At 44.4% G+C, this 16,168-nt stretch overlaps 1 protein-coding gene across 1 annotated transcript in view; it reads right to left on the bottom strand.

The window, feature by feature from the left end:
* Nucleotides 1-16,168, bottom strand: part of MTCL3 (MTCL family member 3) — a 427,396-nt gene that overhangs the window by 351,005 nt on the left and 60,223 nt on the right. Inside the window, exons 2-3 of the mRNA XM_085611860.1 lie at nucleotides 12,274-13,165; nucleotides 9,250-9,474 (exon numbers count right to left, since the gene is read on the bottom strand). Coding sequence (XP_085467986.1) covers nucleotides 9,250-9,474; nucleotides 12,274-13,071 — 1,023 coding nt within the window. The 5' untranslated portion in view covers nucleotides 13,072-13,165. The remainder of the gene's footprint in view (nucleotides 1-9,249; nucleotides 9,475-12,273; nucleotides 13,166-16,168) is intronic.

The following is a 16,168-nucleotide window of genomic DNA, read 5'->3' as shown; positions in this document are numbered from 1 at the left end:
GTACTATCTATATACACTGAAGGTGGGAGGTTACAGCCGGGCATAGAAGGGGACAGTTTGGTGGTTGTTGCAGGATTTGAGGGGAGCGTGCAGTAACGAGAGACTATAAGGCTCTCATGTAATGTAAAGCTCTCCGACCAACTTCGCGCATATATAGATTAACAAACACATAAAAAGCCAGGTGGGGGCGGCCGGTGCGACATAAATAGCCAGGCGGGGGCGGCCGGTGGGTTGCTAAATGCACGGAAGTGTGAGAAAAGTGGGTGTTACAAACAGCCGGCTGGCCAAGAGCAACCAGGAAGTTACTGGTAGGTGTGGCGGGGGGAATACTTGGTAATAGGTGGGGTAACCGGAGTGGTCAAAGGTGTAATACAAGATACAGGCAGCTGCGGTTGGTTAAATACGAGGGCGTGGCTTGGTGCAGGTACAACCAAGATGGGTGTCTGGTAGCGAAACTGTCTCTGATCTCGGCTTCGCTCTCCATTTCTTTGAGCTCATTTAGTGCGCCAAACGCCCTGAAAATGATTAAATGTATGTTATAATTGGAATTTCCCTGCTTTAAATGTTTTAAAAACAAAAACATAAACAAAAATAATGTCATGAGCAATGCCAATAGCTCTAACTTTAACAATGCCGAGACCGTTGCATTGTAAATGCTTGTTTGTGAATAGGGACAATCTCTGCAGTCTGTCAAAAGGCAGGAATCATGCCACCTGCTAAAATAGTTTGGAACAAAAACTAGAAATATGTGGCCCAAATCAAGGGCTCAGATCTAAAAAGGTCCCCTGGGATGGAATCAGGACCAGGCGCTTTATATGCCAGGAGTGCTATAACGGCTGCCAAGATATCTGCATGCTGGTAGAATTGAAGGGGCCTTCAACCGAAGGGAGACAAGGAACTTTGCTAGGGTGGGTATTCTCAGGGTCAGACTTGAGTGCATAGATTTATTAAAAATAATCCACCCAGGTCTGTGGTTGTAAATTATAATAAACACTAGTAGTGGCACTTCGCTTGCCATGGCCACTATTCCCCAGAAAGTCTTGAGATCTAGGAAGCCCTGGCAGCTGCTGCCAAATATTCCCACATCTCATGCTTCCAGTTGATTTTGGCCTGGCAGAGCGCCTCTTTGTACTCCAACCCTATATTAACAATATCATACCTGACTCCAGATTTTAAACTCTTTATAAGAACGCCCCTCAAATTCCTGCACTTAGTATTAAACCATGCACAACTGGACTTCACCCTAGAGACCTCGCTAACATCTCTACAAATTGTGATTTTGAGGGCTCTAAAAAGAGTTTCATGGGAAATGACAATAAAATCCAGGTCTTAAATTTGAGTCTCATAGTAACTAATGTATCAGTGTGTCAGCCACCTCCGCATAAATCCGAGCCACAAGATAGGGATCTCTACTTACAGCCTCCCATTTTAGAGCCTGTTTATTTTTCGATAATGACATGGGAGCCCCAGGATTCAGGGTACCCCTCTGATGGACAATGGGCCCCAGATCACTAAGGGACAGATGAAAAGCATTGTGGTTGCTATCAAAGAGCTCTACAACCAATTTATCTATGAGAGGTGGCCACAGCAGTAATGACAAAGATATATAGTCAATGCGACTCTTCTGTGACACACACTTAAAACATACGAGCACCACTAAGGTCCGAAGGGGACTGGCTATTACAGGCCCTGATGCCAAAGAGAAGAGATAAACTCATCAATTGATCGGCAGTGGAAGCATGTCTCTCAAGGGGGCTCAAATCTAATAGAGGGATAGCCAAACAGCATCCTCCTCTTCTGTAAGTTTAAGGGGCCCAGGGCATATGGTTCAAAAGTGAGACTAATGTCACCAGCAACAATCACTTTATCAGTACATGAGACGGCATCCAAGGCATTCATTAGAACATGCAGCGAATCAGATGTCCTTCTTGCCCCAATTGGCCTGTTAGAAACATTACAATCATAACATGAAGGTCCATCCCCAACAAGAGACAGCCCCAAAACATACAGAGAGCTTATAGCAATGTTTGTAATACAAAAAGCCTGTCTATTTTTGATCCACACAATTAAACCTCCATCTGTCTGGCAAATGTCACCTTGAGACACTGGACAGAAATAAGAGGTAAACCCTGACCAATATGCTGGCTCCACACGCCATATTACCTGAAACAAACAGATATCAAATAGATAAATAAAACCTGATTCATATATTGTTATTCCCACTCACATTGCTTGTGTCTTTTTTAAGCGACCACAACTCATGCCCCCAAACTGTTTCCTATGGCCTACTGGTAGGCATTCACCGAGTGGTCATATTGTAAATATATTTTAAAGGACAATGAAGGGGGTTATGATGAATTTGGACCCATTTTAATGTTTGTGCATGTGTTTTGTTCCACACCTTGCTGTTTGTCCACTTCTTTTTGCAGGCCCGGTGCACAATTGGGTGAATATTGGTCCTCATGCCCTGATGAATTGGCCACTACATTTTTGCTTGGTAATAAAACATATTGGCCATTCACAACAAAATGTTCTTAACATGTAATTTTGTTTTTAATCATGAGCATAAGCATAGAGTAAAGATGTATGTGATATGCCACATGTGACTTATTGTTTCTTAGAGGAAGATTTTATTTTATGTTTTTCCTTGATGAGGACCGACAGGAGGTTGATGTTTTTTTATTTGTTGAAAATGAGTAACTATACACATTGAGCACCATTAGTTTTGTACATGGTGCATTGTCCTCCAGTTAATATAGGAAAGTTGCCGAAGGTGATACAGCGAGCCAGTTGGTTAGCAACAGCCAACCAACTCATTGGTGGTCGCTTACGTGAGGCACTTCATATACCTTTTTGGATACATTTTGATGTGTAGTCTGTGTAGGTCCCTAGGCACCAGTTTTTCAAAGTATCACACCTGAACATAAGGTCTGACTCTGACCTGTTATTGGAGCATGACCTAACCCTACAGATGACGCTTGCCTGAGGGTCATGCCTATATATATATTTATATTTTTTTGGGTGTGACAAGCACTAAGGGCCTTTCTCGTGGTATTGGCTGACAGAAAGGTGACTGGCTGAGCTCCCATAGGGAATTGGTTGTGATGTGATCATGAATGCTCTTTAAGACTCAAAGGAGCAGAGCTTTTACAGAGCGCTCTGCTTGCAGGCAATCTGCAAGCAGAGCAACCCTAAGGGATCTTTGCCCTAACAAGCAGGTATGGAATTTGGTCGAAAGATCTTTTGGGAAAAACCTTGAGGATGGACATCAACACTCTAGGAGGGCACACAGCACACTAGGGACCCCAAGGGCTGGCTGGTTTGGTTCCGGGAAGGTCAGAACCAACAGCAAACATATCTGAGGCCATTATAGTCCCAACAATCAAAATACGGGGGGAGGTAGAGGTTAAGGTTAGGTTTACCCTCCTTACTGAATGCAGACCCTACTTACTGAATGCAGTTCCACAACATCCGGAATACCGGAATTAGAAACCTAACCATAGGAAGAACAGAGATTCCACTGAACATGTGTGAAAAGCCCTCTTTCCAGAAAGAAAAATTATTTTCTAGAGTCCCCTCACCCACCAGGGTTACCCCTAGGTGGCATGCTTCATCATGGGGGTCCTCTCAATCCGCTGCGAATTGAGGCATGCTGCGACTTGCAAACTACGCAGGAGCACTGTGTTTTTGGAAAATGTGTGGTGCAGTGATGTGGTGGGAAAAATAGAATAAAAATACCTAGCTAGTGAGATAATATTTTATTTCTGCTCCTTGTCGGTATTTTTTAAAATCAGGGGTTAATAATAGGGAAAGACCTAACTGTAATGAATATGGAGTCCATAGAACTGGGTCGACATGTTTTGAGCTTTCCCCTAAAGCTCTTCTTCAGGACCACACGAGGGCCAGCCCCGTACGTACCACTCCTAAAGAATCATGTGAATAGGAAACAATGGGGTGCACACCTAATGTGTGTTCACCTGATACTTAATACATACGGTTGTTCACTGACACGCTGTATCTGTAGGAAATAAAGCAAAAGGAAAATTTAAAAAGCCTGCCTACCAGCCAAACTGGTAGGCCCTATATATATACGGCGTTGTATCTCGATCAATGTACTCCTCTATAGTGGGTGTACTCAACAGCTATTTTGTGCGATTATCTGTGGTGGAAGAAATCAATCACACAATGTCTTTGTGAAGAAAAGTGGTTATGTACAAATTGCAGTTTAAAAGCACTCATGAAAAAAGACACCACGTGACATACAACATATAACAAAAAATAGTATTACATATCAATGACACATACTTTTGTTTATGCAGAAATATGTCTCATGATCAGCAGGGGTAGAGGGGCTTGTAGTCACACCCTAAAATGGTAATGGGGACATAGAGATGGTCATTAGAGTTTCCTAAGGTAAAAGAGATAGGAACCGGGGAGAAAATTCCCGGTGCCTTAGCTTATTGTGTAAGAAAAATAGAAACCTTATTATTTCCTTGGAAAATTGAGAAATAAGGTCAAAACGGGTCCGCATCTTACCACGTCTGCCTCCCGATGGCCATTAAATAGATCCAGAACAGCTTAGTCATGCTTACTTAAAAAAAACTAGACTGTGTCTCTCACAAAATGGCCACTGTGACTGGCAATGGAGCGTGGCCATATTGGGTGAATGAAATAGACCTGGTTCAGCCTAGTCATGCTTACTTCAATAACTAGAACGCGTCTCTCACAAAATGGCGGCTGTGACTGGCAATGGAGCGGGGTCATCTTAGGCAAAAGACCAAATTGTCAGGTATTGTGGGCAAAAATGAAAATGAAATAAAACTAAAATGGAGGATACATTTATAAAGGGAATAAATATAGACACTCAAGTACAATGTAGAGTAGTGATTATGTTGCGAGCGATTGATGCGCAAGACCCTTAGACATAACAGTTCATCTGTTTTCAGAATAGCTTGTATGCACATCATGAAATGACTAAACTTCACGGCGTGTTAGGGGAAGTCATAAATTATACCAGATTCCTGGATAATGCGGTACATCAGAATGATGCACAAGACCCCTTAGACTTAACAGCTGGAGTGTGCTCTTCTCAGAATAGCTTGTATGTAAATCATGTAATGACTAAACCTCATGTCTTGTTAGGTGGAAGTCATACATAATGCCCGATTATTGGATAATGTAAGATATCATATATGGAATAGTTGACTTGCAGTTGTCAGTTAGACTCTGAATGCCACCGTTAGGGAGTCTGCTGCTCACAAAAGAGCTGCTGCTAGTGGAATGGTGATGCGGCCTTCCTGGGTAATTGGGTAGTGTGTTATAGGCATTATGATTTACGTTAGTGTGAGTATCACGTGCGGTATGACCTTTACTTCTGTTACATTGTGAGTACAGTGGTGTACTCAAACAATCTACTACGTCTGGCAGAAGGTGTATTCCTGATTCATTTAGCGAACTGCACCACAGGATATCATCATTCAATCCTTCAGTGTCCAAGTACAATTTATACACCCACCGCTGCTCTTTCTCTAGCAATCTTTTTTCTAGATTGTCAATGTGTTTGAGGTGTTCTAACACTACCCAGTGTAGATCGTTAGGGGTGTGTCTCACTTCATTGAAACGTGGCGCCATTTTTGTGGTGACCCTCCCGGCACCTGATGTTGCTGCTGTGTTCTCCTATCCTAGTGCTGACCTTTGTGGTGGTCATATCAACATAATGTAGGTTACATGTGCATGTGATCACGTACATAACCCCTGTGGTATTGTAGTTAGTGAATATGCATAACTCCCAACTCATCTTGTTGTTAAAAGTTACTTTTTTTTGTAGTGGAGGTCAAGTGACACACACTGCAGTTCCCGCAAGGATGGTGGCCCATCGGTAGGGTACTCAGTACTTGTTGGGTCTTATCATTTGTGGTTTGGGGTGGGTGTGTACCAAGATATCTCTTAGGTTTTTTCCTTTTGTGTGTGAGAACATGGGTGTGGGGATGTTCAGTTTCCCACTGTTAAGGGTGCGCCAATGTTTTTTGACTATTTTTGTAACACGTTCGGACACTATGTTGAAGGTTGTGATGCATATATGTCTTTTTTCTTTTTCAGTGATTTGTTTTGATATGTCTCCAGGAGCGCCACTCTGTTGTTCCTTTCAGCTCTCTTTTTAGCTTTGGATATCAATTTTTTTAGGTATTTCCTTGTGAGAAGTTTTTCAGATAGCCCTTTGGCTTGTGCTTTGAAGTCCTTAGTCTCAGAGCAGTTTCTCCTAAGTCTGAGAAACTGTCCAAAGGGAGGTTCTCCTTCAGATGTCTCAGATGGAGCTGTTGTATAGAAGTAAACAGTTTTTTGCAGTGGGTTTTATGTGTGTGGTTGTCTTTAGTAACCCATTAACAGCATAGATGGTAAGGTCCAGAAATACCAGTTGGGATCTACTGATGGTCGCGTGAACTTTAGGAAAGGGTCCTGTTGGTTCAGCAACTCAATGAACTCATTGGCGTTGGACTCATCACCCTCCCACATCAGTAGGACATCATCGATGTATCTCTTCTAAAGTTGAATATGTTGGCGGTGTGGGTTCGTACCTGACAGGATTGTGTGCTTTTTGAGGTGGTGCAAGTATAAATCCGACACACTTGGGGCAAAGTACTGCCAATACTGGTCCTGTGCTGTTGTCGAATCAGGATGTCTTCAAAACGGAAGAAGTTTTCCGTCAGGGCCCACTTGTAGCACTCTAATACCAGATGTCTTGGTGTACAATAGGTCCATTCTTCTTCAATGATATCCAGGGTCTCCTTGTGGGGTAGGCTGGTATAAAGGCTCTCCACATCCAACCCAATGAGGATGCTGGTTGTTGAGTCAAATTGTAGGTCTTGAAGGAGACAGAGTACTGCGTGGTGTCTTGTAGGTACGTGCTTGTTTCTTGTATCAAGGGGCGTAAAAAGGCGTCCGCGAATTTTGAGAGTGGTTCCAGTATGGACCCTATGACGGAAATGATGGGTCGTCCAGGCGAGTCTTCTAATGACTTGTATATCTTGGGTCTAGTATAAAAATAGGGGGTAACTGGGTGGGTATTAGCCACAGCGGCCATTTAGTAAGAGACATGGTCTAGTTTTTTAAAGTAAGCATGACTAAGCTGTTCCGGGTCTATTTAATGGCCACCTGGAGACAGACGCGGTAAGATGCAGTCTCCAGGGGTGCAATCAGGTCATTTTTCCGAGAGGAGTGCTTTGACGAAGTATGTCCAGCCAGACCCATTTTGACCTTATTTCTCAATTTTCCAAGGAAATAATAAGGTTTCTATTTTCCTTACACGATAAGCTAAGGCACCGGGAATTTTATCCCTGGTTCCTATCTCTTTTACCTTAGGAAACTCTAATGACCATCTCTATGTCCCCATTACCATTTTAGGGTGTGACTACAAGCCCCTCTACCCCTGCAGATCATGAGGCATATTTCTGCTTAAACAAAAGTATGTGTCATTAATATGTAATACTAGTTTTTTGTTATATGTTGTATGTCACGTGGTGTCTTTTTTCACAAGTGCTTTTAAACTGCAATTTGTACATAACCACTTTTCTTCACAAAGACATAGTGTGTGATTGATTTCTTCCACCACAGATGATTGCACAAAATAGCTGTTAAGTACACCCACTATAGAGGAGTACATTGATCGAGATACAACAACGCATATCTATAGGGCCTGCCAGCTTGGCTGGTAGGCAGGCTTTTTTAATTTTCCTTTTGCTTTCTTTCCTACAGATACAGCCTGTCAGTGTACAACCGTATGCATTCAGTATCAGGTAAACACACATTAGGTTGCACCCCATTGTTTCCTATTACCAGGATTCTTTAGGAGTGGTATGCATGGGGCTGGCCCTCGTTTGTTCCTGAAGAAGAACTTTAGGGGAAAGCTCGAAACATGTCGACCCAGTAATAGGGACTCCATATTCATTACAGTTAGGTCTTTTCCTAGTATTAACCCCTGATTTTCCAAAAACTAAGTGCTCCTAGGTAGTTTGCAAGTCGCAGCACGCCTCAAACTGCAGCAGATTGAGAGGACCCCAATGATGAAGCATGCCACCTAGGGGTAGCCCTGGTGGGTGAGGGGACTCTAGAAAATATTCTTTCTTTCTGGAAAGAGGGTTTTTCACACGTGTTCAGTGGAATCCCTGTTCATCCTATGGTTAGGTTTATAATTCCGGTATTCCGGATGTTGTGGAACTGCGATTATAGTCCCAGGAGTCCTTTTGCACAAGGTGCAAGGCAACGAAGATAGAGAAGTGCTTAAGACATTTGGACTCAACGACTTCTGGCAAAATGGTAAGTGGGCAATGCACTGCGAGTCATCACTGATACGATTATCACCACCGTGGATGAGTAAGGGCACTAAGTCGGACTCTGCTGTACTGTTAACCTGTGGGCCTTGCTTTACCTCAACCTACAGAGAAGTCTGTAAGTCATAGGTCTCCGAACCAGAGAATCCAGTGTTAAATTAAAATTATACTGACTGTTAAGAGTATAACCTCCTGTAGTCATCGTTGTTACACTATTAACTAGAAGATCTTGTTTTGAAGCTGTACAGATTGCTAACTTAGCACAATGAGCGTAACGTTCAAATATGGATGGCTGTGTTTGTGGGAGTCTCATACCCATGTAGACACTTCTGAACACCACTTGCTCCGTGTTTGTTTCACATCTTTGCTCTGTTGTTTATTTCCCAGATGAGTAGTGTGACATGTAGCAGGTTACACAGTGACAAAGCATGAATAGTCTGTACATAGTTACATGTCTGTGTTTGCTTGTGTTAATACATTAAAGTTACACCTGTTGCCTTTGCAAATAAATGCTCATCTTTGTTTGCTGTGTAACATTCATACCTGTCTTTCTCTTGTATTTTTGTTTCTTTTAACTACTTGTCTTTTATCCTTTACCATTTTCACTCTTCTACACTCCCTACTGTTCTCCCTGCTATTTCTTTTTAAACCCTCTAACAGGCCTCTCCATTTTTTGTGTCTGAAAGTATATATCAGGGGATAGTCTATGTAGTGCTGAGATATATGAGAAACATGAAAATGGCAGGTTGAAATCTCAGTGAGTTGCTACAGCCTTTCATCCTGCTGAGGTTCATGAACATGACTAAGCAACAGTAATTGTAACAGATCTTCGTACAAGCTACAAGCAAGTAGCATCAATCTTGTTACACTGATCACAATCCATGTATTACAGCCTTGTAATCTCAGGTGGGAGCCTTCTTACCTTGAGGTCCTGCTCGATGCTCCTGAGCAGCTCACCGTCGATCTCCCCCGTCTGGGCGTAGCGCAGCCTCTTACGCTCCGCCTTCCGCAGGCGGTACTGAAGGATCCGGCAGTTCTTGTTTGCCCTCTCCAGATCATGACGCATCTCTTGAAGCTGACAGGCGTCTTCCTCGAAAAAGCTGTCTCTCATCTCGTCCATTTCAGTCCTCATTTCTTCAATTTCACACTGAAGTTCAAGGGAAAACATAAAGTGAAACACAGTTGCAGAGAAAGTTGTGGAGAAACATTTGAGGGACTTATTTAAAACTCTCTCAATTGTCCATACTGTAATTGATGCTGATAACATTCTTCAGATTTCCACAGTCGCAAATCTGGAAATCTGAAGAATGGGATGCATGTCAAATAAAAGAACTAGATTTTGGAGGTTTTCGTAAGAGTGGGTTAACAACTTGGGAATTGCAACTTCGTAGAATAAATCAAAGTCCAATGATCATGAAATAAGTGAGTTTATGGGAAGATGGCAAGGGCTCGATATTATCCATGTCAATTCCCAAGAGTCATGTGGTCAGCGACTCTAGGAACCCTTGAGGAGGAAAGAGATCTACAGAGCAGCGTGTCCCCTCTACTGGGTCCAGGAGGGTGCCATGGTACTGCTTTAAGACTACTCACTTTCTTTCTTGAATGAGGACAATAAGAAAAAAAAAGAAAATCATTCTTCAGATTTCAAAAAATACATGCAATCTCTCAAAGGATACCTTTATTGGTCATGTCCACCGTTTTTAGGTTGAGCCTGGGAAGCACACGCTCTGCGATGCATGCTGTATTAGAGTATGGAGTTGAAGCTCAGCCGACCCTCCTCCCATATTTTTCATTGGCCTGCGTCACTGTCCTTCGTAAATGCAGGCTTCTGATTCGTTAATAGGATTGTTAGTCCTTCCTTAGTACTGCCTTGTCTTCATTTGTAACCTGCCATGAAGACTGGCCTTTTACTTCTGTTGTTACACTGTATGTCTTATTTAGTCTGCAAGCACCGTTTTCTTTGTGTCTCCTACTACAGGCACGACATGCTTTCCTGCAATATTCAGTGAGCCATGTGAGCTTTCACTTTCCAAGCGCCCCGGAACAATGGCGGCCGCTTCTTTGAAATGAAATAGGTCTCGCATTTACAAGAGTTACAGCTATTGCCACTGCAAATGACAGTGCCCTTTATTTATGTGCTAATTATCAAAACAAATACATAAAAGGAATGGTCATTAACAATGCCAATAGCTTAGACTCTGGCAAATGCGAGACCTATTGCATTGCAAATGCTTGTTGTTACAACAATAATAACAGAGCTGTTCCTATAGGTGAGGGAAGAAAAGGGGAGGAATGTGTTCACGGACACTTAAAATATTGGATATTGAGGCCCTCACACAAACTCAAGGGTATCGTAATTCACGTTACCCCTTCGAATGTATTGCATCATCATCGGGCTGCTCCTGCGTCGAGTCGGCTGGTGCAATACCCGACGGGCTCTTGTTTAAGGAGCACTTTTATGGAGATCTTTTTAATCCAATGAAGCCGGTGGATGCATGCGTGTGTGGGGCTCTAAAGTGATGTAGATGAAAATGCGTTGGTAGTTAAAAATAGGGGTCGAAGTACTTGCTCAACTAATTTATTAGGAAGTCTTCTCCCCTAGTTAAAAAATTCTGAGGTCAAGTGTTATTAACCCAGAGTTATCAACTAAGTTATATACACTGCCTCAGTTGGGTCGACATGTTTCTCGCTCCATTTAGAGAAGTACTCTGGCGATTCTTCAGGACCAAAAAGATGTTTGTCTATCTACATCTAAAATTTAACATAATATCTAAGTAAACAGTATGCATTCTCTGTCACAAATATAGTGTTACCTGCAGCTCGGTCTACCCTAACAATTCATAAGGATAGTCCACTGCAGTTCCTGGTAGATGAACGCAAGGAGTTCCTCGCGTTTGACACGCCGAGTCCGTGTCTCGTACACACCTACCCCGTTCTACCAGGACTGGGCGGCCGGCTTCATTGGATTAAAAAGATCTCCATAAAAGTGCTCCTTAAACAAGAGCCCGTCGGGTATTGCACCAGCCGACTCGACGCAGGAGCAGCCCGATGATGATGCAATACATTCGAAGGGGTAACGTGAATTACGATACCCTTGAGTTTGTGTGAGGGCCTCAATATCCAATATTTTAAGTGTCCGTGAACACATTCCTCCCCTTTTCTTCCCTCACCTATAGGAACAGCTCTGTTATTATTGTTGTACTTTCTGAGGGCACACATAGCTGGACCTTTTTCAAAAAGCGCCCTTACGCCCCCCCTGTTCATTTTGTGGATATAAATGCTTGTTGTTACCAGCTTTCAATGCCAAATAGGCCCTTGCTCAGTTATCAGTCAGACATTTTGTAATTTAACAGCAATGCTAAAGCGCAGCGCAAGAGGCACCAGGCAGTACGTTGAGGGATGTCCCTCTTGCGCCACTGTACCGAATGACTGCACCAGCACGGGCCCCACTGGTGGGAAGGTAGTCGAGCATACATCTTGTTGCATCACCGGCAGTGGACAAGTCCTCCCAGTCGCTAGACACATCACCGCCTGACCTTTGTGAGCGGCATCGCATTGCAGGCCTCCCCTCCCCTTTTTCGCAGACATCCTTTCCCAGGGATGAATTCCTGAGTCATGCACAGACAAAAGAGCCACTCGCAAAGCCGCGGTCTCAAAAGTCGCACACCAGTCAGCGTTTGAAGCCCCTACAGATCCCAGGAGTTTCTCTTTACCCAAATAAGATAGGCTTTCTCTTATGTTTTAGAACCGTAGTCGGAATGATATAGGCCAGGTTAACACCTTTCTCAAATATGACTGAATAAAAACCGTTGTGGCAAAAGCGGGGTGCACGTTCTAATAAAAATATGCCAATGTAAATGAAATAGGGTTATCAGGTGAACGCGCTCCTTTCATCCGTCGCATCGTGCCCCTACCAGTCTCCACCGCTCATCCTGCCTCCGCTTACCTTGAGATTCTCATTTTCCTCCTGCAGCTTCTCCACTTCTTCCTGCAGCTGAAGCTCTTGCTGGCTCGGGCTGGGGGTTTCCGGTAGGGCACCGGCGGGTGCCGCCGCGCCCTCGGGGGGCTCGGGCCCGGCTCCCTTGGGGAGCATGCCTTCGACCGCCAGCCCCTTCTTCAGGTGGAACTGGATAAGCTCAGACTGCAGACATCCCTCCTTCCAGTACCCTCCCCCCACGGCACCCTGCTGCTGCTGCGGGGTCCCTTTCCCCGCCGAGCCCCCCTCTCCCTGCGTCCAGGCGTTACCCCGCTGCTTCCAAGCTTTCGGAGAAGCGCCGCTCCCCGCGGCCTCGCCCTTCGCCTCCTCCACCGGTCCCTCTTGAGACTGCCCCCGTGGGTCTGGGCGGCGGGGGTCCGCCCGAGAAGGGGAGGCCGCCACCGGGTCGGGGTGTGCAGGCTGCCCCTCCAGCTCTGCCCCGGTGCAGCCCTGAGCTTCAGAACCACCTCGGCCCTGGACAGCTCCCTGCGTTTGGGGCGGCCTCGGATTTGCTCCCTGCTGTGTCTGGCCTGGGAGAGCGCGGCTGTGCCGGGAGGACGAGGAGTTCGCCTGCTGCTGCTTGCCACCGCCCCGAGGGATGGTCAGGGGTCTGCTGCTTGCTGTCGCTTGCCTACGGGAAGGGCCCTCTCTGCTGCCGCTGCCGAGGCTGGTCTTAGCCGGTGACGAGGCTCGTTGTTTTCTGCTGCTGCTGCCCTCGGGATGCAGGCGGGGCTCGGCAGCACCGCCACCTGCAGGCGGCAGGCTCATGGTGCGGTCCAGAGATGTGACTGATGGGCGAGGGAGGGAGGAGAGCAGGGGTCACCCATCTCACAGAGCAGCCAACCTTGCGCCGCTGGAACGTCTGCAAAAGAAAGAAAACACATTTTTCGAGGCATCCCTGACAAGTATACCCTTTCTTTAAACCGAGGTCAGCTCAAAAACATAATTTCTACATCACATCTCTCTCACCTATTTCTGAAATAACTTCATTTTCGTCTTTCGCCTTCATAAGACGCAATCGCATTGGTATCCGAAGAAAAACTCGTTTGAACACATATATTGCACCCTACAAGACTACGCTGCTAAATTCCTCCTACACAAACAGCCCACGTGCTGTCATCTCAGAATAATGGAACTACAGTTTGTGCTTCTATCCTGCCTTCCCCATCTTCTGATAGCTCCCTCGCTCTTGACGTGTGACTGAGCCAACGACTCAGAAGTGAGTGTTTTTAGAGCAGAACTGGTTGTACATGAGGTGCCTGTCCAGGAACACAGCTAAACCCAAGCAATAATCATTATTTACAGATTGGGTCATTGTTCACAATCCCACTGGTGTAACCAGCCCAACAATGCGGGACAGGAACCCAAAATAGAACCCGGTACCTACGAAGTGACCCACATTTGTAATATGCGGCCGTTTGATTTATGTTGCTTCAGTCGTTTGGAGTGTTGAAGGTTGAAAAGGAGTCTCTAACCCCTAAGTAATAGGGGGACCCCTTAGGTAAATGTAGGCAGAGCAGCAGGGGAGGAAACAGTAAATAACAAACAGAAGAATACGCTCCACCTGCTTAATTTAAGGAACGCAAATATGTCGTTTCATTAATATGCCACTCTTGCTAGACCATGCGCTCAAAAATTTACATGATCCAAATTACTTAAACATAATTTTATTTTTTATTTTTCTACTTTTCAAAATAGGTAAATAGATACATCAATCATGTGTTTATGCAATAAAATATGTACAAAAGTAGACTCCAACGGTTCCCATGGACAGCCATTCATTCATTACATACGTACAAATTCATTCTCAAATATTCTCATTCAAACCACAAATACACACCTCACATCCATCACAAACCATAAACAGTATAATTCAAATCCCCTATGTATGTGTAACATCAAAAGGTATTGTTCATAAATCAAGCCAGATTAATGATGCCAATTCAAATATGCAGTTTATAACTCTAAATATGTGTAGGATGTTCACATTATACATCAGAAAAGCAGAGAAAAAGTTTTTTTGGTGTGTATAGATAATTATTCAACTTTGTACGAATAAATCAATAAGACATATATGTAGGGGACAAGTTCACGGCGCGCGCACGGTGAAAAACCTGAAAAAATAAATAAATATATAAATACATAACTTAGCATTTAAAAAACCGTACAAATTCACTGAAAAAACCATAGGTTTCACACACGTTATAGTTACGAATTAGCATTTAAAAAACCTTGCAAATTCACTTAAAAAACCATAGGTTTCACACGTTCTAGTTAGCTGGACATTTCACTCGTAAAAAACCAATGAAATTCCCCCGTTATAGTTAGTGCAGGCAACTATAACTCACGCGACCGCAATCCTCTGCTGATGACGTCAGATATTACATCACTGATGACATATGTGTCTTTATGAAAAATAAATATTTGTAATATATGTATAGCTAAAGATTAATGGAAGAAGACATGGGTAAATAAGTGTCTAAATACAGTGATGTAATATCTGACGTCATCAGCAGAGGATTGCGGTCGCGTGAGTTATAGTTGCCTGCACTAACTATAACGGGGGAATTTCATTGGTTTTTTACGAGTGAAATGTCCAGCAAACTATAACATGTGTGAAACCTATGGTTTTTTAAGTGAATATGAATATATATATATATATATATATATATATATATATATATATATATATATATATATATATATATATACACACCAAGAGAAAAATAACATAAGGGTGACCACCATTTAATCCATAAGCACAGAGCAGGCAACTGGGGCTCCAGTACCATGACTTAATAGATTTATTTTTTTTTTTTTTTTTTTTTTTTGAAACCGTTTATTGCAGTTTGAAAAAGTTACAGGTATGGGCCTACAACCACTCGGCCGGCCGCTAGAGTGACAAAAGCATATTGCATACATACAGTAAGAGTCTCTTGGCAGTGCAGCTTAGCAAAACAGGAGAAATCAATGTTGCAGGCCGCATAGCTCCATGCCCACAGTACGGTTCCCTTTTATCAAAACAAAACAACAGAAAAAACCACACCCGCAAGGCAACCCGCGATCCAAAGTGACAGCACGTGCTCCATAAGTGGGGGATCCCAACCAGCAGCAGAACTCTGGAGAGGGGAATGGGAATAGATCAGGGACTGGGGGACCGCGTGCCCAAGGCCAAGGGAGGGGGGCCATCTAGGGAGACGGAGCAGGCGAGGCAGCCGGTAGCTGTGGCGGCTCACAAATACCCCCGCGGTAGGCGTTCCAGGGGCCCCAGATTTTCACCCACGCCCCAGGCTTACCCCTCGCCACATACACCACCTTTTCACGAAACATACACCAATCCATATGTTCTTTCCAGGCCAACACCGCAGGGGGCCTCTGGGATCCCCACAATTGAGCAATGTCACGCTTAGCTATCATGTATCCCAGAGTCACCCACCGCGTCTGCGGGACCGAATAGTCATTTGGTTCCCACACATTCAGCAAGCATCTCCTCGCTTCAGGCAACAGCACGACACGCGTAACCCCACGCAGGACCTCATGCACACCACGCCAAAATCGCTCCACCTTTGGGCACTCCCACAGTATATGCATGAAAGTTGCCAACGCGCCACAGCCACGCTTACACATTCCGTCACCAGCAAAGCCCATACGTAGAAGCCTTGGCCCCGTCACGTAAACCCGGTGAAGGATCTTAAGCTGGACGAAACGAAGGCGAGCCGGGATGGCCACTTCTTTTGGAGAGGCCACCGCGGAAATCCAATCCTCGTCGTCCAGCTCTAGCCCATCGGCAACCCAGGCCTCGCGGAGACTAGTCAGCAGGCACGATCTGTCGTTGATCAGTTTTTTATATATGAGGGAGATCGTG

This window comes from Triturus cristatus, chromosome 6, assembly GCF_964204655.1.
Source record: "Triturus cristatus chromosome 6, aTriCri1.1, whole genome shotgun sequence".
Classification (NCBI taxonomy): Eukaryota; Metazoa; Chordata; class Amphibia; order Caudata; family Salamandridae; genus Triturus; species Triturus cristatus.
The sequence above is the reverse complement of the archived record's forward strand: the minus strand, read 5'-3'. Positions and strand labels throughout refer to the sequence as shown.